Below are 25,040 nucleotides of genomic sequence, written 5' to 3'. Positions count from 1 at the left end.
CGTGACGTACCAAGCAATGCCAACAACGCTGCTACCGAGAACACCGAATCAAAGGAAAATAAAGCACTTTTCACAGCGGAGCGCTCGCTCCGGATGGCTTGCATAGGTGTGAATGAATAAAGGAGCTAATGCTTGAGTGAAAGAGCGGAGGAAGACTCAGCAGGTAGTTCAAGTCTTTTGAGGTTCAAACTTGGCAGAGGTCATATGTAGATGTCAGCGGTGAGGTGGTGTTTTCTACTGTGCGAACGTCTGCGTGTATTTGTTTTGCTGGTGATATCACAGTTCAGTACAGGATGAGTCTCAATTTTAAATACTCGGAAGCATTAATAAAAGGGCGAGTGCATAAGGATCATAAAATCACAATCAATTCGTTTTTAATTCAAGCAATGTGTCAGCAAGCAGCAATCAAGGTTACTGGTGATTTAAACAACAGTGAGTCTTCACATTGGTCCATTTTAGCAAGGTTTAATGTTGTTAGTGCAAGAATGAGTGACCCTGTTAAAATACTCTTTATTGTACTAATTTATAGCCTTAATTTATAAAACTAAACAACTTCAGTTTGATACAGCTCACATATAATTTATCATACCTTGTAGCCAAACTCTTAGGAATTATATTTCCTTTGTTTGGTTTTTTTTTTTTATACCAAAACTACACTTTCCATGCTTTTGTACAAGAGAAACAAAAGCTTCTAAAACTCATGTCTAGCTGCCTCTGCCTCGCTCCCTCGGTTTAGTAGTTAGTTAAAGGAACATCAAGGGAAACAGGGGAGAGGAGAGAGAGCGAGGGGAATAAAGGTGAGAAATAAAGGCCCGATAGGAAAAGACAGAAGAGGTCGATTTAAAGAGGAGCAGGGGAGAGGAGCACAGAGCACCGCAGTCCTAAAGGTGGAAAGTGTAGAGGTGGGCGTTCTTGTTGGCGGCTTGGCTTCTTGTAGGATTTGCTCAGACAGAAAGTGTGAGAAAGAAGAAGAGGAGGAGGAAGGGGGAGAGAGGAAGAGCAGGAGAGAAGAAAGCCAGCATTACTGTCCTACAGAAGAAAGAAGAAAAAAAGAGATGAAGTGGAGTGGGGGTGAGGGGGGGGAATGAGTGAGATGAAGGAGAGACGGAGAGACAGCAGACGTTAATATAGTTTTAATATTAATGCCGGACTCTTACATGCAGGAGCATTAATAATGCATTTCTGGGAATGTAAATGTTATTACTAATCACATCAGCTGGAGCATGATGGTGATTTTGCACATTTTTAATTCTGGTATGAAGCGCGGACCATTAGTGTACTCGCTGTGTGTGCGTAAGTGAGAACATGTTCACGAGGAATTCAAATTTCATCGTGTTTTCTGTCGGCGGCTTTAATGAGTTCATCCTAATTAAACGTCCGGTGTGTTCGCTCTTGTTAACAGAGTTCTGCCGCTGCGAGGAGAACATGCAAGCTATGAATACTAAAACACACGCCTCCTATTCAAAAATAGGCTTTTTAAAATTTCACCCCAGGTCTGTGTGTGAATGAGCAGTGAATACACAAGTGGAGTCAACCTGTCTGCAGTGCATGCAGCTGCAGCCGCATTGTTCTTCCCAGAGAGATGAAGATTTCATTTCCGGAGATGTGACCAATTCGAATTTTAGAAATGTGCAAGGTTCAAACTTATCATTGATTGTTCCATTTTGTAGTTTAAAAGAATATTTTGACATTTTAAGAAATGTGTTTCTTCTAATTTTTTGATGACAGTTAAATTAGAAGATTGATACCACTCTCATATTGATCTTTTGAATATGAAGCTGCAGCCAGAAGGCAGTTATCCAGCTAGAAATGATGCAGTGCTCTAGAAATGTTTCCAGCAGGATGTTTTTTTTTAATTTTATTTTTTTCCATGTTCCCCTTAAAAGGTAGGATAAAATTCTCTAAAAATGATTGTTACCTCAAAAAAAAAAAAAATTGTATAATGTGCTTAAAAAAAGCACGCTATCCTTCTTTAACATAATATCCTGGGAGCATTAAAAAAAACAAAAACAAAAAAAAAACTACCACCAGCATTGGCTTCATTTGTCAGACCCTGAAGCTACGTCCACTGTTATATACAATCTCTGCTTGCAACTGAAAACATTTTAAGAATGTTAACACAAAACTTTTGGAATGTTTGTAGAGAATCAATCTTTAAGTAGAACATCCTGGGAACCCCCCCCCCCAAAAAAAAAAAAAAAATTCCCAACCAAAACATTACCAGAACATTGCATAGTATTCTCATAACGTTTTTTAAAAACTAAAGAATTCTGGCTAGGTAGCTTCAATTAATTTGAGACACAGTCCTGAGACCGATATCCATCTCCTCATCTAACTTTCAGCATAATGGCCAAACTGTCAAATTACTCCTTTAAATGACCTTAAATTTGGTGCAGTCCATTCGGTGACACTTAAAAGGCCTGATCCCTCATGTTGGCATGGATTAGAAGAAATATAAAAATGTATTTAATGTAAAAAGCAGTCAGACACAATTTATTATATTAAGTATCACACTAAAAATATGTAAGGGATCAAGCCCTTTCAGTGCAGTGGGTACATGTTCACCACTTCCCTTCACCGATTCTGTGCCCGACTGACAGAAGTACTGACAGAAGCTTACCGTCAGCGGCTCCATGCTCTGACATGGATAAGGTATCTACTGTACCTGGAGTATCAACCAAAAAGATTTTTGAGCAAGCTGGTTTCTCGAGCTGATAACCATGTTTTATCAGTGTGTGCCCAGAGTCCTATTTATCCCCTCACCAGAAACATTCCCACAACAATTCCAACTGCATGTGAATTATTGATTTTCTCTCAAATGGAAAAAAAATACTGTCCCTCTGAGAAACCTTGTTAAGGCAGAAGAAAAAAAAAAAAAAGCGGGAGGTTTACTCACATTGCTGGCTGGGGTCCGATTCTGTTGTCATCTTGACATAATTGGTGGGCAGCAGGCCTTTGACCCCGCTGGCTTCCGCTTTCCACCAGTCGGGGTTGGTCTTGTCGAGGATGCTGATGAGCTGACCCTTGGAGAAGCTCAGCTCGTCCTGATTGGCTGCGGTGTAGTCGTACATGGCGATGACTTGGCACACTGAGGGATCAAGGGACACATTTTACTCTTTTTTTTTTTTTTTTTTTTTTTTTCCCCCCCGCCACACTAGCGTAGGTCCTACTAGGGATGACACTGTTGGTCTGTTGATCCACCATGTTGATCGAGACCACCGGTTCTCAGCCTTCAGCAATACTTTTTGTTGAGTGATAGCGCATGTTAACATGCTGAACTAAGATGCGTAGAGGGTAAACGTTACATACGACAAACATGTCAGCGTAAGGCTGTTTCTCCATAAAATAGACAGCATGATAGAAACTACGTGATGCAATTCTGTTACAATTTTTTTTTCTGATAAATTTCTCACTTATTCCAGTGACACAATAAATTACAGTAATTTAGTAGCATCTTGCGTCAGAGACACTGAAGCTCATTAGCAGTTGTTTTTTTTAGCAGCGCTGTCAAAGTAACTATGGTCTATAATTCTCAACGCGTACCAGTGAAATGTACGACAGCCGCACTGCGATCTAAATAAGAGAACAAACCCGACCAAAACACAGAAGAACGAATGCTCAGTGATCATGAATAGGATGTTGTGTTCAGAGTGTGTCGGCCATCACCTGGCAGAGGGGAGGGAGAGGGCTTGCTGCTGGAGGGACCCAGGAGCTTGACGTGAGAGGAATGAAACCAGCCTCTCTGCCGCTTCTTACCCCGAGCCTGGAGGGAGGACGGAGCCAGTGAGTGTCAATCAATCTCCCGCTGCTTCACTTCTGAATTCTAAATCTAGAGATTAATTGATGAATCGATTTTTGTCGTTCAGAGCGTTGAAGCCCCAGAATCCCAACAGCAATTTATACTGAATCCTGATGGGTCTTTAGTGGTGATTTATATTTACCGTCTTCATAAGTCAAACCAAACCTCTGGGATAGTCTCTAAAATGAATGAAATATTGCCGTTCGGCTTCTAACCCTACGTTACCGCGCTGCTGATTGCGCTGTGCAGCTTGACGAAGCTGTGGTAATGCACTGTGCTCCAATTTTTGACTGTCTTGTTTGAACAGTGGACCTCTTGCTGCTAACTTTGCCTCAGCTGTCTTATTACTGAGCCCATTCAGAGCTGTAACCAGAGCTGCAGCTGCAGCCTCAGCACAAAGCAGGCAGAGAGGACTGACCTCTCACTGCTGCAAAAGAACGTCCATCTAGACAGCACTGTTAATACCCCCGTAACTTCCTGTCTGCCTCTCACCAGCTCTTCACTGATCCAACGCGTCAGCAGACACGAACACATCCACAGCATCAGCTGGGTTTAAATGGTAAAACGAACATTTGTACTTTCCATAAGCATATGACGGCTATGGTAGATTAAACTAAACAGGTAACCAGCACTTATTCTCCATATCAGTTTATCTGTTGTTTTATATTGCCCATTAATGAATTAGCTTTTTGGTCTACAGGTTCCCTAATGCAATGAGAACACCGTCACATTGCTTGTTTTGTCTGACAGCCACACTTAAAACTTCGATTTTCAATTTACCACAAAATGAAAGACCAAAAACCAGGAAATATTCTGACATGAAAGGTTAGAAGCAGAGAATTTGGGCATTTTTGCATAGGAAGATACCTTAACAATTAAGGATGTTTCCGATACATTTTTCTGCATAACTATCCGACGAAGCCACTAATGGCGGCATTTTTTTAATTTTTTTATTACAGCTTGTTCATGAAGCATTACATAAGGTCATACTAATATTTTCAAAGTTTTCTACCCAAATGTGGACATCTGAATATTCCCCTCTGTAAATAGGAAGTGGTTTGAACAGAACGATGAATTAATTGTGCTCTCAGGTGCACTGACCTTGGACTTCACATCCACGGTCAGAGTCAAAGTACTGCAGTGTTAAAAATTTCAGCAGCTAACATTACTCTTTTATTCTTGCCTCTTAAAAAAAAAAAAGATTGCTTTAACAGTTTAAGATCCCGGATGGCTCTGATGACTTACCTGCAGTTCCCCGAGCCACCAGCCGGTGGAGTTCTTGGCTAGGACCACGATCAGTTGCCCTGGAGACAGATGCAGCTGATGCACCTTCGGGGCTGCGGTGATGGTGATGGCCTGAGCGATCTCTGTTTACCAAACACACAGATCCGAGGATGAATTTAGATCAGGTAAATGTCAAGAGAATAACAGAGTTAATCAGCAGAGTCTCACCACCTGCGCGTGTGTGTGTACGTGAAATGTATGTGTGTGTGTGTGTGAAGTGTATGTGCTTTGCTGTGTGCATTCTCACCAGGTTTCTTGGTTATAGCTCCAGGTCTTGACACCTACATTTGTCAAGCAGTAGTGAAAGTAATGAGTAAAGCAGTACAATAAAAGATAAGTAGATCCATGATACATATAACTACAACTGAAGATCAAAAAAATTGATTTCAATAGTTATTTAGTCAATTAGATGACAAAGTTGCCTTTAAATATATAAAAATGAAATAGTTTATTAAAATAAATATTCCAGAATTTAGTTCTGAAATAGCGAAAATACTGGCGATGACAATATTTCAATTATTAAACCAACTTTATTAACTCACCTCTGGCTCAACAGGTCGGACATAGTTGGAGGGAAACACCCCCGCCTGGTCCCCGATGCATCCCCGCCACCACTCTCCTTCTCTCTCCGTCACCATGACAACATCACCCTCGACAAACGTCAGGTCCCCCACTTCTGGGCTCTCATATGTGTACAAGGCCACATACTCTGGTTAGGATAAAACACGAGAACATGAGGTGCAGACCAGGTTGAAGGTGCAGACCAGAGTGAAGTCTCTTTGTGTGCAGACGAACTGTTTACCTTCAAGCTGAACAGAGTCGGACGTGTCAAATGCATCAACACTACGATGGGAACAACAGAACGTGAATTAGGATCAACTACAATTTCACACCAAAGAGATGTGTCTGTTTGTTTTCGTGCGCGTCTCCATACTCTGCATTGCCAGCCGTCTCCAAAGTGACGTAACCTTTGGGGAACCATCCCTGCGTCCCGTTGAGCTGTCCCAACCACCAGTCGTCCCGCTGCTGCAGCACGCTGATGGTGTCACCCTGCGAGAAGCTCAGCAGCGCGGTGATGACGTCGCCCACACCGGAGGACAGGTTGAGGTGAGTTTCTGAGGTGGCTGACCACGAAGAGACGGCTCGAGCCAGCAGAGCAACTGAGGACTGAGGAGTAAGATTGGAGGAACAGAAAGGTGACGCAGCTGAACCACTCGGACACAGAATCAATTAAAACAAAAACAAAAAAATACATGTTGAATAAGTTAGAATATCACAGTTGCAACATCTCCACCTGACTCCTTCAGAGCCCGAAACATAACCTACAAACGCTAGACCTACTAACACTGATGTTATCTAATGGGAGATGGACATCTGTAAGTGTCTGTGACCCACAGAGAGGCACAGAAAGAGAGGAGAGCTCCCAGTAGAGAACAGCTATTAATATACATTCATGCTGCTGTTGAAGAAGTGTGTGAACGTGTACTTGTGTGTGTGTCAGCAGCAGTGAGTATATCACAGTCAGACCTAGTTCTGTTCCTGCCACAGCCGGTTTACACCCGATATATACAACGGCACCAAAAATCTCCAATCTCCAATTCCCGTGTCAATAAAAACACAAGATGGTGATGATGATGATGATAAAAAATAGCCATGAAATTAGTGCAGTCTTTTGGTCAGTCCACCAATTTGGTCCAGTATAAATAGATGCCATGCCTTGTGGGTTAGATATAAATATCCCCCTTGTGATGATTTATATTACCTATAGCAATCTTTTATCTTTTCACCTAATGCCAACATCAATATTTTGATTCGTCTAATACTGTGATTTATGATCAGCTAATTCCTCCCATCAGCCTGAAATGAGCTTTGCGTTTAACACACTAAAGTAACATAAAAATACAATTTACCTGCTAAGTGCCAGCATTAAATAGATACTACATTACTTCTGAATAGAAAATGGCTTCTATCTCTGAACTGACACGGCAACAGAACAAGGTATTGATTTTTGCTGCTCAAGTAGGTCACTGAATAGTTTATCTGTCCTTTAAGATCATTAAGAGAATTAAATGTAAACATAAGTCAAACTCTCAGATTACCTGTGAAGCGTCGGATAGGACAGGAACAGTACTGTCACCTGTCTCCTCCACAACTGGGTCTCTGGGTAAAACAGGAGGGACAAACCATCAGGGAGGGAACCAGCAGAGGAATAAAAAACAACCAAACTCTACTGTGGCATAAATTACAATGCCCGAGGTCAGAAAAAAAAGAAGTAGTTTTAAACCGTTTTATCTTTCGTGCAGGGGAAAAGAAAACACCACAAACTTATCTATTCTGCTCCCATATTGCATCTCACCTCGTGTTTAGAGGCAGCAGCAGACAGGACACCTTCCCAGGTGAGGAAGGGGCCGTCTCTGTGGCGGAGGGGGTAGGACATTTCTCTGCGTAACTCTGGGGGAACCAGCCCCGGTTTCCATGGTAATTCCCGCACAACCAGCCAGGCTCACCTATGGTGTGCTCATCCACCTGCATCATGGAAAACACGCTTCAGTCACACTTCATCATACATAACGAGGTGGTGAGGGTAAACGTGTTTGTTTCCCCACTGCGGTAAACTTTTGGACCAATCAGGAACAATTACTATAGACAGAAACAACACTGTCGGCTTTGGCTGTGACCATTACGCACTGATGATACAATCCAGTTTACACAATTCAATGTCGGTTATACTTGGGCACAGTTGACCGCATCTGTTTCTGTTTTTATTTCATCTTTGCAGTTGTGTTTTTAGCTGTGCTTCAGTGAGCTCTCGGGTCGACTCTCTGGTGCGCTCCTTGAGCAAACACCACAATCATTTTGTGATAGTCTGGGTTACTTTAAGGTGGTATTTTCTAAAGTTAACTCCAGCTTCTGTTAGTCCATTTCAGTTTGAATGTCCCAAAGTATATAAAAAAAAAACCAGAAGACAGGCAGGTTTACAGTGTACACAGTACACGTGTCTCGTACCTCTATGAGACAGTCTGCGTCTACGGTCAGCTCGTCTGTGTTGCGGGCTACGAAGGAGTACAGGGCTCTGTACGTGGTCAGCTTGGATGCCGGCTGCTGCCCTCCTCTTTCCCGCTCCTCTTTCCTCCTCTTCTCCTCCTCCACCTCTTTCCGTTTCCTCTCTTCTTCCACCTCCCTCTTCTTCCTCTCCTCCTCCGCCTCCGCCTCCTCTCTCCTTCGTCTCTCCTCTTCCTGTGCTCTTTCTTGGGCCGCTCGGAGACGAGCCTGTGCCTCCCGCTCCTCCTCCTCCCTCCGTCTGGCCCTCTGCTCCTCCAGGAGCCTCCTTTGACGTGCCTCCTCTTCCTCCCTGTCCCTCCTCTCTTGTTCCCTCTGCTCCTGCTCTCTCCTTTCTTGCTCTAGCTTTGCCTGTCTGTGGGAAGTGAAGGCCACATATTAAAAACATCTTCAGCGTAAACCGCAACACCTGAACATTTGTTGTCGTAGAAATGAAACTAAAGTAGATTCAAGTACTCTGCTGGATGCTGCACAGACAAATAGAAGTCACACACTCCCTCAGATTCACCTGGCCGCCTCTTCTTCCTCCCTCCTCTTCCTCTCTTTCTCCTCCTCGCTGCGTCTCTGCAGCTCCCTCAGTTTCTCCTCTTTGACTCTGTACAGGTCGTCCAGGGCAGCCTGCTGCCTCACCTGCTTCTCCCTCAGCTCCTGATGCAGTCACAGAACATGCAATGCAAGAAACTACTGTCATGATCAGTCCCAAAATTTTGAACCGACCACATTTCAGCATTGGCGAATGATGCACAGTGTAAGAAACTTGTGCTCAATCTAGATTCCTGCATGCGCAACATAGAAAGTAGCGTATGTGTTTTTAAAAGTAGTTTCAACATCTTTAATAATATTTAAGCAAAATTCATTACAGACATGCAAAACTGGCTGCCATTCACAGAAAACATGCAGATACTGTATGTACAAGCTGACATAACTTTTTCTCTTTCTGACAGACATTGTGCAGGTTAAGCATTCTATGTGTGTGTGTGTGTGTGTGTGTGTGTGTGTGTGTGTGTGTTTTACCCTCAGGGTGCTTCCTGTTTACACTGAAAACACAGGCTTGAACAAATCCCATGGAGAGACAACACAACAAAGAAGGAAGACATGGTACCAAACCAGAGCTCCATTTAATGATGAGTCAAAAGAAGAAAAAAAAACAACAAAAAAAGCAAGAATGAGGGAACAGATCGAATCAACACGGTATGAAAAGATAAAGGAGATTGAAGATTATGGCTTAAGGGGAAAGATGATGTGAGATGAAAAAAAACACCATAAGGAGGGGTGTTGAACAAGATTACAGAGTGGAGGGGGAAGAGGGAAGGAAGGAAAGAAAGAAAGAAAGAAAGAAAGAAAGAAAGAAAGAAAGAAAGAAAAAAGGATAACCTTGATGAGAAGGAAAAGCTGGCTGAGGCAGGCCAGCAGAGACAGAAGGCCTCGCAGGACACAGTCATCCATATCCCCAAGCTAAAGAGAAAACCACATCGAGAGGGAGGGAAAACGAGGGGAGAGGAGAGACGAGGAATGGACAGAGGGTGAAAATAATAAATGAGGAGAGCAAAGGAGAGGACGATGACAGAGGGGAAAGGGTGAGTGGGGGGGAAGGCAGGAAGGTAGGAAAAAGAAAAAAAATCCAGGTATTGGAGAGAAAGAGGAAAAGAGGAGAGAAAGACGGAGGTTAAACGTTTTAAAAGCAGTTAAAAAGCAAAGGAAAAAGAGCAGGCTTTTTAATGCTGTAAGTATTAGTACCAGATTGATGATAGATTATAGGAGGGGGGGCATGGCATCATTCTTCACAGGTATTGAATTATCAGGCTTTCTGCCAGCTAATGTGTACATTTGAGTCTGTTTGTGTGCAAAAAAAGGTCGATAACAAGGTTTTCTTTGCCTGAGGGGTGAAACTCTAGAGTGACTGTGACCAGTTGAACAAGATTTCACAGCAGCGCTTTTAGTGTGAAACGCCCCGTTTTTTGTTCTATTCAATATAAAGCCTGCGCTTTAGGACAAAAAAAAAACAAAAAAAAAACTTTACACAGTAAACAGTCGGTCTCTGCTTCGCAATATACGTGTAATCCATTTTTGAGTGATGTTATTTTATTCTGCTGCACTGCAATACCAAAAAAAAAAACGATTTCAGGTCTGAAAAGCCAATTTTCCATTTTGTTTTGAAAAATGCAATGTTTAAAGGATTTTTTTGCTTACAAAATATCAAAAGTAACTAATATTAGCAACAGGATATAAAGAAATAGCGGTTTTGATGTTATTTCAAAGACGTCTGTGTATTGGTTTGCAGAAACATGTACTGAAGTTAGCATGCTAACCAGCTAGCCTGGTCAGTGTTGTAATATCACTCCACACCACAAGAGGTGATACTGAGTCGCTCTATTCATGCTACTATAGTTTTGAAAAAAACGGACATAAGCAAGCTGTATCATACAGGTTTAATTGATCACCATTTTTTGTATGCATTATACAGGGTGAAAACAACTTAACTTTAAAATCATCAGTTATAGATAAAAAAAAAAAAAAAAAAAAAACTACTTATAAAAAAAACAATACATCAAATTTGACCAAACTGGTTTGTGATCTGAACTGCTCTTTGGTGGCCTGACCATGCTGGTACAGGACTAATTTGAGATGTGTTGAATTAAATGGTCTGAGCTCCACTGAGACGGGCGTTAAGCGCCCTCTGTACTATGATCACTGACCTTAAGCTCCTTGTTGTACTGCTCCATCTGGGCCAGTTTGTCTGTCGTTTCCCTTTCCAAGATGTCAAGCTGGTCCTTCAGCCTCCGGCATTTCACACCCTTCTCCGTCACATTCCCGGTCAGAGAGGTCAAAGTCGCCGCTACAGAGCAAAAAGGTCAGAGGTCAGAGGCAGGCGAGACGATTCAGCGGCCAACGTGGTGTCTTGTGTGAATTGAAAGCAGGCGCCCACAGGAGAGTTTGTTGAGGCTGATGTTTTGCAGCTTCTCCGTCAGCCTCTGCTGTTCTGGAACCAGCTGTGAGAGCTTCCTCTGCCAGTCCTTCGGCAAACAAACAGGCGTAAACAGAAAATGGAAAAAAAAAACCAACAACACTCGTGAGAATTCTTCATTAATTATGCAAAAAGTTTCACGGGGTAGAACGAAAAATAGAAAGAAAACACATTTCTTTTCACCTCAAACTCGAGCTGAAGGGTGTTGATGTCAGCAATGCGCGTATCCCTCTTCTGATTGACGAGGTCCACCTCCGCCTTCTGAATCTGCCTCTTGCTCTGAGCATCACGGAGGCAGTCGGAGATCTGCTTGTGCTTGTTCCCCTGTGAGATGCAGGCGATTGACATGACGGTGTACCCATGTTTTCGCTGGCACTGTAAAACGTACGCCTGTCAGTGTTAGTGAAGTCTCACCACAGCTTCCAGCTCCAACTCCAGACTCTTCTTTTTTTCCCTGAGTCGAGAGATCTCTTCTTGCTCCCCGTCTTTCCTCCTGCCCAGCTCCTCCCTCCTCCCACGCTCCCACTCATCCCTCCGCTGGCGCTCGATCTCCTGCTTTGCCGCCTGACGGTACAGAAAGGGAGACGGTTACGAGACGCGGCGACCTCGCCGCCCGGCGTTCCGGCGACGGCTCCCACTCACCTCCTTCCTCTCCAGCTCCCTCTGCCTCTCCTCTTCCCTCTGCCTCTCCATCTCTCTCTGCCTCTCCAGCCGCCTCTCCTCCTCCAGCCTCCTCCGGTTCTCCAGCTCCCGGGCCTCCCTCTCCCTCCGTTCCCTCTCCTCCCTCTCCTCCCTGTCCCTCCTCTCCCGCTCCTTCCTCTGTTGCTCCTCCAGAGCCAGTCTTCGTTTCTCCAGCTCGGCGCTGCCTCGCACAAAGTTCTCCTTCAGCTTGTCCTCAAAGGACGCTAAGCAGAGGAGGGAGAGAGGGGAGTGATGCAACATATGATAGGACAAGTCCATAACAAGACGAACAGTGTGCAGAAAACAATACCGCTGCTCTTGTTCTTTTGTGCGGGTTCTGTTTCTGTTATGTCGATCAAACAGGGAGTTATGTAGGGCCCTGTTCCATTAATGAGCTCGCTGGACTTAATCCCTCCTCTGAAACAAGAAAAGAAAAGCAATGTTTGTGGATTTTATTTCATTAAGTCATCAAAATTGCGCGTGTTTCTGTGTGTTACCTGAGAGAGGGAGGTACCAGGTCTTGAGGCAGTGTGAGCGGTAGAGGGCGGCCAGTCTTTGCCATGTCCACCAGGTGCATGGCCAGAATGAACTCATCGGCCCGCAGCTGACCGTCCTTATCCACATCCGCAAGGGTCCTGTGTACAAATAACGCAGTACTGCGTGTTAACAAGCATATCAGGGTCAGAATATCAGAATTTTAAAGCAGTATTCGTTCATTTTCTTTCTGTTTGGCACCTTGAAGACATTAAAACAAACTATAAACTGACAAATTATCACCTGGCATGTCACATCCACAGCCTGTCATGTGTGCAGGGAATGTGTCAGCAAGCAGTTGACTCGTCACTGCATATCCGGCCGATAGGAAGCAAACGTTACCGTCCACTCGTCTTTCTGCCATCCTGGATAGGTTTGCCGGTCGCTAACTTTGTCTGACATTTGGTGCCGCACGAGCAGTGCACAGTGGCTTTATCACGGCAAACAGCTGTCTGCTGCTTCTGGCATTTGGGGTTGCTGACAGCGGTGGGAGTAAACCAAATCAGTAAAGTTGCGGGCTTTAAATCGAAGGAACCGAACTCAAAGACGCACATCAGGAGGAGGATTAAAGAGCTGTTTGATCATTCTCTGAGGGCTCGTTACTGCAAGCAAACCCCTCCGCATGTTAAGTACTTTTCTTTTTTTAGGTGAAATTTGTTTGTTGTTTCAACCGGATTTATAAGGATTATATTACTGCTGCCTATGCACTGACATTCAGTCTTATTACTTTAAGTTTGCTTATTTGTTGCATAAAAAGTCTGTTCAATCTAGAGATATTGAAAATTAGGTTTTGTATGCTGCTACCTTTCTAGTCTACTATAGGCTGAAACTTTATCCAATATATCAAATAAGAAATGAACAAAGAAGTTATATGGCTGTTCAAAATATATATCTCAAATCAGCGAGTTGGATCTTTCCTTTTCATGCATTGATGCCAACAAAGGACAGAAGTTACAGATTTCTGCTTTAACACAAAATAAATCATTAGGTAACAAATTGAGCAGTTTAGTGTTGTACTACAAACAATGAAGTCACCTTAAAGGAATATTTCAGAACTTGTGCAGCGTTAACAAGGGTTGCTGGATTAACAGCCGTCACTGGCAGGTGGATTTTTAGATTTTGGGCAGAGCTGGCTATCTACCAGCTTCAAGTCTTGATGTTATGATCTACTCTATTACCTTTGTTTTTATATTTGTTTTTTTATGCATGAAATTATGGAAATCATTTCTACGTTTCCAAGTGAAAAAGTCATTAATAGATGCTATAAATGACCGTAAAAAGGCCCACAGAGGCTGAGGTGTGATCAGCAGTGGGATCATACATTCTGTACACGCGGGTAAACACGCCACACAAACACGCATCTCATACTCACCAGATGGTAGCCAGCTGAGTCTGAGTCAGATTTGATGCCATCAGCGCGTTTCTAACCTGAGGTCCTGCAAATTTAAATTGCATCAGCAATAACAGCGGAGTGAAATCTCACAGCAGTTGATGTGGATGTGTTTGTGTTTCTGCCAAGATCTGTCAAGTGGGGTTAAAAGCAATCGGAGTACGTGAGTGCGGACGTGCAACTGACCCAGAGTGAACGCTGTCAAACTTGACAACACCGCTCATGAGCAGCTGAGTGGTCCTGAGGAGAACTTTATGTTTATTCAGGCTGGCGTGTGTGTGTGTGTGTGTATATACACGCAGGACTGACCTGACAAGTAGCCACTCATGAGCTTATCTAGTGTGTTGAACTGCTGACGGTACTTGAGTCTCGAGGCCTGTGGAACGGCCCAGTCACTCGCACCCATCTTTGGAGAGTTGCTGGCCAGCGACGTGGTGGAGGAAGAATTCGAGCTATGAACAGAGAAAAGAAAAATGTGCCACGATATCACCTAAAGGCAAACGACACAATAACATCATGCGGTCAGCGTTTTCTTTTTCTCTGGTATTCGAGCCCCGGCTTAAAACCACTAATTGCTCCGAGACTCCCCGGTGTTATTTCTCGGCTCTTAATTAGGTGTAGAGGAAGCCGGTGGAAACGACCACGTAGACAATGACTCTCTGAAACGAGACGCTGCTGTGCTCTCAGGCTATGCTAATCAGCCGTTCTGTTTTTATTATAAACAATGCCTCCGCAAGAATAGCGGGAGGATAGGCTGGGTCGATGATGCTCATTTGAGAAGAATGTATTTTCTTCGTCGTTATAGCTGCATGGAAACTTCTACTGCAACAGTCCTCTGAAATAAAAGGAGAGCTTTCAGGGAGACAATGGGAGATGGAGTCTGGGATCCTCCCTCTGCCCACGGGCTTTTTCTCTGTGTGTCTATGTATATTGAAGTGTGTGTGTGTGTGTGTGTGTGTGTGGGAATAAGTGCTGTAAAATTTATATTGTTATGGGTTTGGAAACCCAGAAAACCGCAAATTTCGTGTGTCCATCATGATTTTCGAAAGTGTATCTAAGAACTTGAAGGGGAAATCCAGCTGGGTCGCTGCTGGATAAACCTGTGTTTACCTCCTCGCACTCGTGACCTTATCGCTGCTTACCGTCCCACCTCCACCTGAGGTCAAGACTCTTTGTATGAAGCACTAGGCTTTTCAAAATAGTGAAATCGAATCTAATCCTTTTCCAAAACCTCACAAAACACCGTAAAGAGGAGGATCAAGGATATTAGATGCTCAAGCTGTCACTGAAACTGCACAAAACCTCCCAGACCCTGGTTTCTTCTTTCAATCTTGACTCGTCACTACATCCTAGTATATATGTAAATATTCCAGGGAAGCGGTAAAGTGCTTCATGTAAAAACAGAATTGAAAGTTTGACGAGCACACGCCTGCAGTCGCTATCTCATATTTCCACAGTGCATATATCTCAATTAGTCCATTATCAATTCCCTGGTAGTTATTTATTTATCGAAAACAAAAATCTGTTTTCTGTCCATTCTAAAAAGATTAGGAGTCTTCAGCGCTGCCAGCAGCTCTGTGAGGATGTGCTCTGTAGTGTAGCTTTGACGTTAGTGCTGATATTGGCATGCTCACAGCCACTATCCTACATAGGGTGTAAAGTTGACTATGTTCGCTCGTCAGAAGCCCACTAAAGTCATTATGATTCATCCTATGAGAACCATGAACGAGTCACATTAATGGCACATTAATTTATTTCATTAAAAAGAAAAAACATCAACTTCACTGAGGAAAAGTCAGGGTATCACAAAAGGCAATTTATTTCATCCTGAGGGGAAGACAAGTGTTAAAGGGAATCTAATGACTTCTTGCTCAGATAAATACTCAGGACCGAAGCGTCATGCCATTTTACTTCTGCTCTCCTATTTTTGTGACTCTAAACAAGCCCACTTCTTCCTGTTGCCAACAAGACCATCTGATTTCAAAAAGTCCTTCCTGTTCTCTGCTATCTAATTGTCCAATCTCTGCCTGTGTTTGGGATTCTTAACCCTTCCCTGAAAAATAATGCGGCTTCTTTGTGAGCACTAATATAACCCGGTATTTACACCTGCATCCCTGTATAGTAAATGGCTAATTTTAATATACTAAAATCTTGATGGTAATGACACGCATATATTTGTTTCAACTACCATTTAGGTACTATTAGGACACATGCTTGTTTCAAATGTTTACTGATTAGTCCTGCAATGTAGACCGACTGTGTGAATAACATGCGCACATTTCTCATTAAAAATACTTATGTTCTTCTTTCTTTTCTTTCTTTTTTTTTACACTCACCTGCTCGATCCGAGGTCTAGCAGAGAGTTGGCCTTTGACATGCCGGTGGACGGAGAGAACGCCATAGGAGAGGAGAAGCCAGAGAGAGGGAGCGCTGGAAGTTGGAGGCAGTTTGTTAATGGCCGAGACGTCATATGGACAAATTCAAGATAACATTTGAATGTATACATGTTAAAAGATAAGAGTGTACATGCGCTTCACCGAAACAAATCACTCTTCGACGTAATGTCCACACGCTGAGTGCAGACGCCCTTGAACGTGCGTGCGTCTCATCTTATCTCGTCGTACTTTACAGTCGCAGCACAGAGCGCTGTCGCAGCGAGGTTATTGACATCTGGCTAAAAACAGAGGCTTGTAGTTGTCTGCAACCCTTGCGCTAAAACGGGGCTCGTCTCAAAACGTGTGGCAGTGATATGTCTTGATCAGCAGGGAGAGAGGCGGGAGGGGGAGTTAAAGATAGAAGGAACGCCAAATAACAGAGCAATTTCACAGTCACTCTCATTAGATTGCTCATTTCGCAGCCTAAAAATTGTACTTGAACAGACAGTGAGATTAAAGAGAGCAGCCGGGGGACAGACGGAGGAGGTGAGAGATGAAGAGAACAGAGTGAGATGACGGGAAATCTAAATGGAAGAATCTGTTAAATTGAGAATGTGCTGTAAAATATTACTTTGAAATATGACTTTTTCAACTAATAGGCACAGTCTCTTCAGCAAAGACTCGTGACTTTTTCCGCTCGCGCCGCGGAGTAGATGAGCTACATAAGGTGCAGCGTGGTCTTGTAGTCCTCACTACGTTAATGCATCACTGCTCTGGAAATGAATAACTGACCCCGATACACGAAAAATTACACCAGGATTATTTCTTTACTTTCTACATCAAGACCTTCCAAAGTTGTTAGCGGGTGGTAGTTTCAAATGAGTGACCTACTAAATTAGGTTGTGTCGTTAAAAGGTCTCCGTCAGTGAAGATGAGGAAAAACAAGTTGTTAAACTACCAAAAATAAAAATGTTAGGGAAATGTGGTTTAATGTCTTCCCAGTTCACATCACTATTAACTATCAAATCAGACAACACTGACAATATTTTACTTTCTGCTTTTGACTTCTCGCTCAAAATGGGTCACATGTTGGCAAACTAGCTTTGGCTTTGTCGCCAACGTAGCAGTTACACCGGGTAGTTACTGGGTGTAAATTTGAGGTTTAATTTAATTTAGTCATTTGTAAAGCTTCACTAACATTTGCATCATACCCTGGCTAAGTTTGAACCGACAAAGAACCGATGCCTGAAAAGAAAAGCTGATGACAAGTTATTTACAACCACTGATACGTGTCATTCTGTCCAGTGTTTCGCAACCCTGGTCCTGTGAACTCATTGCCGTGAACATTATAGTTTTTATAGTTATTATATGTTTCCCTGCTCCAACACACCTGCTTCAAACGAAAGGGTCGTTATCAGGCTTCTGCAGAGCTTAATGACGACCCATTAATTTGAATCAGGTGTGTTTGAGGAGCGATATATCGAAAACATCCAGGGCAGTGAGAACACAGGACCAGGGTTGTTGTTTTTTTTTTAAACACACTACACGCTCCCCTTTTGTATTTAATGTCACATTGATGTGCGCCACTGAAATATCCTTGAAAATAAGGTTAACTGAATGCCTGTGGATCAAAAACCCGTCATCTTCAATGTACCTTTTTGACCCCCCGGATCATGTTTGAATGAACTGCTTTTAATCCACTAATCATTATCTGCCTTGATTTGTCCAGCAAGCGACTGAGAATGGTTCTACCGCAGAACCAACCTGCACTGTTGCGAACGAGAGGTGAGGTGAGGAGGTTGATGTTGCCGTTGGAGAGCCCAGAGTTTCCGAGCGAGGTGATGAGGGGAAGAGTCATTGGCGTTCGCACCAGGAGTTGCACAGAGGGCATGGCGGGGTTAGCTGGCATGGGTGTTAGGATGTTCATGGCTGACATAGCTGACATGGATGACAGACCAAGTGACAGGTTCGGCATTGAACCCATTCCTATAAGGAAACACACAGGTTCAAATATTTCAAAAGACAGACTAGTGTGAAAAGCTACATTTAAAAATGGGTTACGTTAATTCTGTTGATACAAAACCTTTAACGTACTGTAACTAGAACAGCGTTGTTGTTTTGTTTTTGTTTTTTTCATCAATCAAGGACTCAAGCTGCCTGATACTCTTTTAAGGCAACAATAACTTTTGAAATACAACTTCTCAAAATTGCAGCTTGTCTTTGGTTGGCCCCTGATGAAATAACACTTCAAAGAGGTTAAGCTGTAAGGGAAGGAGTTCAGCTTCTTTAAACTGAGAGAGATTTTTTTCCTCACCGAATCGTGCTGATGAAGGGATGTTTGAACCACAGTTGGACACAGGAGGCTGCTTCATGACGACCGGCAAGGTGGAGGGCAAGTTTCGCCCCTGAAGCGTGAGTTTAATGAGCTTCATGGCAATGGAAAACTCCAGTCTGTCCATCTTCCCATCGCTCTCCATGTCGGCCAGGTTCCTACAGGAGGGAAAAACGGAAATCTGTGAGTGGACTATGATCCGTTTATAGCGGAGAGTGTATTCCCAGTATTTCTTTTTTTCTTTGTCGAGACAATAGAAAAGGAAAGTTTCTCAGGGGACAGGGCTCTGGTGGGATTGAATTCCAGTAGCGTTATTCACACAAACTCCAACATGCACTGCTCTAATTACAGCACACACGCACACACGCACGCACACGCACACACACACACACACACACACACACACACACAGTTTACTAGGTGTGGCAGGCTGTGAAGGAAACGAGTGCTCAACAGGAAGTTGAAAGCAGGCCGATCTACCAAACTAACTCTGACCAAAAACAAAGCTCGGACCTACTGACCCACTTAACAATGAATTCTGATGAAGATTCACTAAGTTATTCATTTGGTACTTGCCAGATCTCAGCGAGGACAGAAGCAGGCAGCCCAGACTGGAGAAAGAATTTTCTTGCTTGTTCTCCTGCAGACAAACAAACATCACAGGGGTGCATATAGGCGGGCATCTGATGACGGCATTATTCGGAAGCAAGTATTTAGTCTGCTTCGTTAAGACGGCAGCCTACCTGAGACGTAGCCGAGGACGGGGGCGAGTGTGTCAAACTGTTTGTCATGTTTCCCCCTCTCCTCTGGAGTGATGGCCCACACACCGGCTCCACCTGGACAAAACCAAGAACCAATCAGGACATTTCAAGGTCTTTGAATTCTCAATGAAAAGAGGCCTCGATGCTGTTGATGTAAATCCAGTTGCGACAAAAGAAATAAGGATTGGCAATCACATTAAAGCTCCAGTTTTTAAATCCATCAGCCAAAAGGCAATGCCAAAGCGACGTCTACTCGCACCTTCCACGTCGGTTGCATTAGCCTCGTATTCCAGACCCAAATCCATCGGGTTTGGTCGTTGCATCTGATGGGTGTAGACCTGGGGTTAAATTCAGGAACTATCCGAGCAGCCTTTAACCAATCTGCTTTGACCACAATATGAAGTATATTGTGCGCCAACAACAGAGACGCCCACCCAATGTGAGCAGAGTGCAATGCCATATCAGTAAATGCAGACTTTGCCGACTCCGGAGTTCAATTCCTTGATATTTGCTGGCGTTGCTGCAACTGTTTGTATTGCTTCATCTCGCTCTACCACCACCGCCGTTGTTAAAACTAAATTTCAAAACAAACACTTGACTTCAACATCATCATCACATTAAGTCATCTGCCGCTGGTCGCTGATTGGTCCCCCCTTTCGGAGTGGCTGAACGGACCTTCATGCTAACAGGGTTTCCAGACTAAATGCAAATCAAGGCGATGATTGCTTACAATCCTATCAACTAAGAAGTGATGCTACTTAATGGCCATTGCTATGTTTGACTCTTTTTTTTTTTTTTTTTTTTGTAGCTTTGAAGAACTGAAATCATGAATCCAGAAGAAAACGGAAAAGATTTGAGAAAACTCTCAGGTTCGGACCCCGTACCAATTAAAAGTTAACACCCAAAGGATTTTTAGTATGGGTAGAAAATCCAGTAGTTTTATTTATGCTCCCTAATACAGCATGGAATAAAAACGAACATAATATTTAAGTGGACACTGTATAGAAAAATATTTGAAAATCGTGACCAAAAATACATTTTAAAACAAATAAACAAACAAATTCAGCTGAGCAACGCATTTAAATCCAGCAACCGATCCCGAAAGCAGAAATGCTAATGCTGAATTTGATATGGAGTCTTGTTGTTTTACTTCACCATCCCAGAGTGTGTGCATATTTTCTATCCCTAATCAGATCTCCTCTTCACATGAAACCTCTCTTAACCAACTCCCGACGATGATTAATGTATAAAACTGTCCCGTCAGCTTTTTTTTTTTTCACGCTGCTCTGCTCTTGCAGTATCTCAAGGTAAGTTCAGGGTTGGCCATGAATTAAATATGAAGTCCACCGTGCTTGTGTGAGGGGTATGAAACTCAATTCTCACTCAATTTCACAAGACGGCTTTAATGGAGAGGGATAAAAGATTACAACTCAGACTGATAATCTATCAATCATTAAAGGAAGCCCGCGAATTCATCAAAATGTGACTCGATCAGGGCATCCTCAAAGCCTTCTTAACTTGAAAGCTGTGAGGCCATTTTGTGAAAACGGATTGACATTATGGCAGTAATTGAATGACAGAGACGAAGATGATGACACATATTAAGTCATGCGGCGGATGACGCACAAACGGTGAACTGAAGAGCAAGCTGAGGGATGAGCTCGTTTAACAGCTGTTGGCTACATTCAGACGGCAGAAGCAGATTAGTTGGTGTAAGAAACGGATAGACCCGACTCAACTGGGACAAAACACCAAACTTTCTTGCGTTCTTCAGCAGCTTCCTTCCTGACCAGCTCGTCTTCCTCTGCTCGGCAGCGACAGACGGGCTTCCCTGATGCTAACGGCTGTTACCATAGCGATCACAGTGGTACAGACCTCAAACAAAATGTGTCTGCAGATTTTGCTTTATTTATAGCAGAGACAACGTTAACGTTAAGTTTGAATTATTTAACTTCCATCATAATTTGCTCTAATTGGTTTAAAGCTCTCTTCAACATCTCAGCATGAACATTTAGGATTTACCAAAAGAAATCTCTTCAGAAATAGAGGAAACAAAAATAACTCGTTTAAAGAAACTGAAATCTGTTATTAAAACACAAGGATATGAGTGCATATTGCTACAGTACATGATTTCAAAAGAAAACGAGGCCATGACCTGGATATTTAAAAGAGTTGCCTGGAAAATTAATGGCAACATAACTGTGTGCTCCGTGTACAAAATTAAATCAAAGAGAAGTTACATTTACTTACAATCCTTGACCACGAATCAGGAAATATTCTCTGTTCAGGCTCCATTGTCATAAACAAATCAACTTATTTGCATCCCATAAAAAGAATCCACACATCAGACAAAGCGGAAAATCTGCTTCCCCATTCATTCCCCCGTTACGATAAAATGCAACAAGTGCAAGTTCATAGTTGTCATTTCTCTCTGAATAACGATTTCCACCATGAACAGTTTATAATAAACATATCTCAGACCATGACACGCTACAATCCCAGAGGTTGCAATGACCCTGATGGGGTCAGGTCGAGTTACAGTTTACATCCCTGTCTGTCCAGACTCGTATATGCAGTGATGATCTTGAAGGACTTTGGCCAATAAAGCTGATTCTGATAGAACACAAAGTTGTAGCCATGGCAGTAAACGACGCTTTAAATATCGATGTCACTGCAAAGAAGCTACCAATTGTAGAATCGTCAACCCGACAGCACAGAAGATCTTTACGATCAGCACAGTTTTAAAACGGACACACAAGATCAGTGTCACCAGTTCATTATCTGACCAAATGTGAAAAATGGTCACAATCTCCCCTTCTGTTTCTGAATTATAGCTTTGAACAACGGCCAAAAATTGTTCTCGCAGAACAGAGTGAAGTTGACCTTTGACCACTTGGATATAAAATGTCATCTTTCCATCATTTTACCCTATTAGTGTATAATTTATTGACTTATGGTCAGGAATGTGTTTTGTGAGGTCACGTTGACCTTTGATCAGCTCATCCTCGAGTGACCGTTTGCGCCAAATTGGAAGATATTTCCTCCAACTCTTCCTGAGATTTCACGACACAAATAGCTGTATAGAAGGGCTGGAAATGTTATTTTTGAGGAAATTGACATAATCTACTACTACTGTGGTGGAAAGAACGTGAAATCTTTATCTCAAAACAAATCTTTAAATAGACCGTCTTCAGAGATACTATGTCTTGTTTTATTGTATGTAATCTATGCAAAAAAAATGAACAGAAACATGATGTCTTGTTAGCAACAGCAGGTATTTAGATGTGAGGATTTGAGGGCAGAGAAATATTAAGGGATTGCTCTTCTTTTTCTTTTTTTTTTTAATCTCTAGCAGACAGGTAGAAAAAAAACCCTGTGATATCGTCACTAGGAAACATTTTAAGCTTTGGGCCAATTGGTTATTCATGTCCTCAGAGACATCAAGGCTGTAATTTATTCACCAGCTTCAGGAAATACCAGCCTGCACATGATGGAACTTCCACCCCAGCACTAACCCAAACAATCCACCGGCTCTTGTTGACTGCACAAACGTCTCTGAGGAATGACACAATGGACTGCTGAGCATGAGTAACGGCACAGTACGAAGCCAACAAGATGAGAGTGGGGCAACTATCGAGTGGAAAAAGATTCCATTTTTTTCCCCCCGACGTGTGAGAACACAATCTTAAACTGCCAGCTGTTTGCCTCAGTGAGGAATATTTGTTTGGCACCGAGCTGAGTTTCAGCGTCCAAACACACTCCCGAACCGCCACGGCAACACCTGTTCAGGTATCTGCTTTTTCCCTGACAAAGCCGGTGTAAGCAGCTCACAGTGCTCGACCTACTTTTGGCATTGTCAGCGAAACGCTGCCGTGTAAAGGAGAAAGTAATTAATCTCGCACAGAGATGTGAGTATTCTTCACACTGTCTCGTTGGCTTCGACGGCCCTCATTTAGAAGCCATTGTAAGTGAGAAACGGGGAGGCGATATTTAGCACAGTGCCACTGGGACGCGTAGCTTGCATGGCCGCATCCACGGGCCTGTCAGTAGAGCCGGCGTGTCTATCGGTGAGGGCTGAATGTGCTGTGAATAAGTGGGCCACTGCAAAGCTTCTTACACAGAATCCATAGGGGTCGTCTACGGTTCCACACTCGTGCTGGAAACATATGGCCGCTCAGTGGGACACCAGATAACGAGGTGCCAAATTTCTGAATTAGTAGTATATAAAAACCAACAGTGGTTTCGCTGTCGGATTTGGGGTTGGCTGGGCAGGGGGTTGGCTGGGCAGGGGCTGGCCGGGCAGGGGCTGGCCGGGCAGGGGGTTGGCCGGGCAGGGGCTGGCCGGGCAGGGGTTGTACTGGCGTGAAACTCTCTTGGTGCATATTCTGATACTTCGAGTCGGGGTATCTGCAAAAAGTGAATGCCATCAAGAGCACTCTTTTCCTCCAAATCCAAATCTCACTTATAGGTCTGCGCATTTCTCAGTAAATTGGGTTTTGGTATAGTTGTGAAAATGTTTTCAATCAAATCATTCAAATTTGATTTAATAAGCTTCATGTCTTTCATACAGCAGAAATAAACATGGGTTTGGCCTCTGGTTAATTTCCCCGTTCGTGACGTGGGTGTATTTTTATGTAACCACCCATTTAAATTGCATTGAGTTACGGATAATTATGGGCTGAACAGCTTTAAGTTACAGTTGGATGCCTTCACTTTTGACAAACTGACTCCAGGTTTTAGCAACCGGACTTTATTCAGCTCCACCCATAGACATCCTCTTGGACCATTTTTTAGGGGATTTTGGAGTCAGGCGATGCCAAGATGGTGATGGCCAGAGATACATGGAACTGAACTTCAAAATCTCTCTTCGGGAAACCTACGGGTGACGTCACAGAGGCTATGTTCATTTTTTATATACAGTCTCTGGGTAGATCATATCATGGCCATTATGTAATCCCCTCTATAAGATCAGTTTTGGTGCAAATACTAATCCAATAGATCAGTGAATTGACATCTGTTTGTCAAACTGTCCTTCACTTAGGCCTCAGAATTTGAGGCCTCAACATATGTGGCCTCAATAATTAAAACTTCAGCAATATACATGGTTCTTTTTTTTTAACATATTTGATTTGTTTTTAGTGGTATTCTTGTGTTTACTAGTTATGTTACTGGTTGTCTCTAAATCAACATACACAAGACCTAATCTTTTTAACTAACTTTTAAAAACTTCCACATTCTAATCTTGTTTTTTTTTTTTTTTTCAAACACAACAAGATTGTGTCTCTCGCTGGCTGCTACCTGCACTGCAATACCAAAAAGGGAACATATAGAAACAGCTTCCTGCACAGCAACTGGGAACGCAAACCCTCAGAGAATACTCGAGAGCCCTTCAGCCAATATTGAGACAATATTACGTAAAGTCAAACTGCAGAAATACAAATCACTAATGTGGCTTCCACCGCAACGTCACCTGTGCAGAATTAAAGCCAACCGTACCACAGCTCACCACCTCGCCAGCTGTGACACAAAGAGCCTGTGCCTCGTGTGTTTTTACTTCTCGTTGTCAGCGTGTGCGCGCTGTTGTCTAGGTGCTGCAACAGGCTTCGGGAGACGCTCGAGTCCATCCCCCAAAACACCCGGCTCCGGTCTTCTGAGGGAAACCTCTCCTCACCGCTCTCACAACTATTTACATATCAAACGCTTCACCTGGGGAAGACGAGCTGATGCTTCAGATAGCTCCGGTGGATCAACAGTCTTGGCACGCTGCAGCATTTCCGTCTACACACACAGAAACACGCGCTCCTCTTCTTCTCTGTTGCACACTGTCCCCCTGGTTTGGACACACACTGACTAATGACT

General features: G+C 43.2%; 1 protein-coding gene across 5 annotated transcripts in view; it reads right to left on the bottom strand.

Moving 5' to 3' along the window:
- Positions 1-25,040, bottom strand: part of itsn2a (intersectin 2a) — a 38,597-nt gene that overhangs the window by 6,555 nt on the left and 7,002 nt on the right. For 3 of the 5 annotated variants that reach the window (XM_069158358.1, XM_069158360.1, XM_069158357.1), the window contains 26 exons: positions 19,164-19,256; positions 18,997-19,060; positions 18,403-18,578; positions 17,853-18,074; positions 16,050-16,143; positions 14,023-14,165; positions 13,696-13,759; positions 12,287-12,424; positions 12,100-12,206; positions 11,751-12,013; positions 11,523-11,672; positions 11,292-11,432; positions 11,070-11,157; positions 10,840-10,979; positions 9,518-9,598; positions 8,652-8,791; positions 8,090-8,498; positions 7,440-7,609; positions 7,183-7,243; positions 6,018-6,250; positions 5,886-5,926; positions 5,626-5,792; positions 5,331-5,364; positions 5,045-5,166; positions 3,667-3,763; positions 2,897-3,088 (listed from right to left, as the gene is read on the bottom strand). In XM_069158358.1, the coding sequence (XP_069014459.1) occupies positions 2,897-3,088; positions 3,667-3,763; positions 5,045-5,166; positions 5,331-5,364; positions 5,626-5,792; positions 5,886-5,926; positions 6,018-6,250; positions 7,183-7,243; positions 7,440-7,609; positions 8,090-8,498; positions 8,652-8,791; positions 9,518-9,598; positions 10,840-10,979; positions 11,070-11,157; positions 11,292-11,432; positions 11,523-11,672; positions 11,751-12,013; positions 12,100-12,206; positions 12,287-12,424; positions 13,696-13,759; positions 14,023-14,165; positions 16,050-16,143; positions 17,853-18,074; positions 18,403-18,578; positions 18,997-19,060; positions 19,164-19,256 (3,630 nt within the window). The remainder of the gene's footprint in view (positions 1-2,896; positions 3,089-3,666; positions 3,764-5,044; positions 5,167-5,330; positions 5,365-5,625; positions 5,793-5,885; positions 5,927-6,017; positions 6,251-7,182; positions 7,244-7,439; positions 7,610-8,089; positions 8,499-8,651; positions 8,792-9,517; positions 9,599-10,839; positions 10,980-11,069; positions 11,158-11,291; positions 11,433-11,522; positions 11,673-11,750; positions 12,014-12,099; positions 12,207-12,286; positions 12,425-13,695; positions 13,760-14,022; positions 14,166-16,049; positions 16,144-17,852; positions 18,075-18,402; positions 18,579-18,996; positions 19,061-19,163; positions 19,257-25,040) is intronic. The other 2 variants (XM_069158361.1, XM_069158362.1) reach the window with 2 other exon arrangements.

Source organism: Embiotoca jacksoni, unplaced genomic scaffold (genome assembly GCF_022577435.1).
Source record: "Embiotoca jacksoni isolate LCO1_2020_lvr unplaced genomic scaffold, fEmbJac1.0.p SCAF_23, whole genome shotgun sequence".
NCBI classification, from domain to species: domain Eukaryota; kingdom Metazoa; phylum Chordata; class Actinopteri; family Embiotocidae; genus Embiotoca; species Embiotoca jacksoni.
The sequence above is the reverse complement of the archived record's forward strand: the minus strand, read 5'-3'. Positions and strand labels throughout refer to the sequence as shown.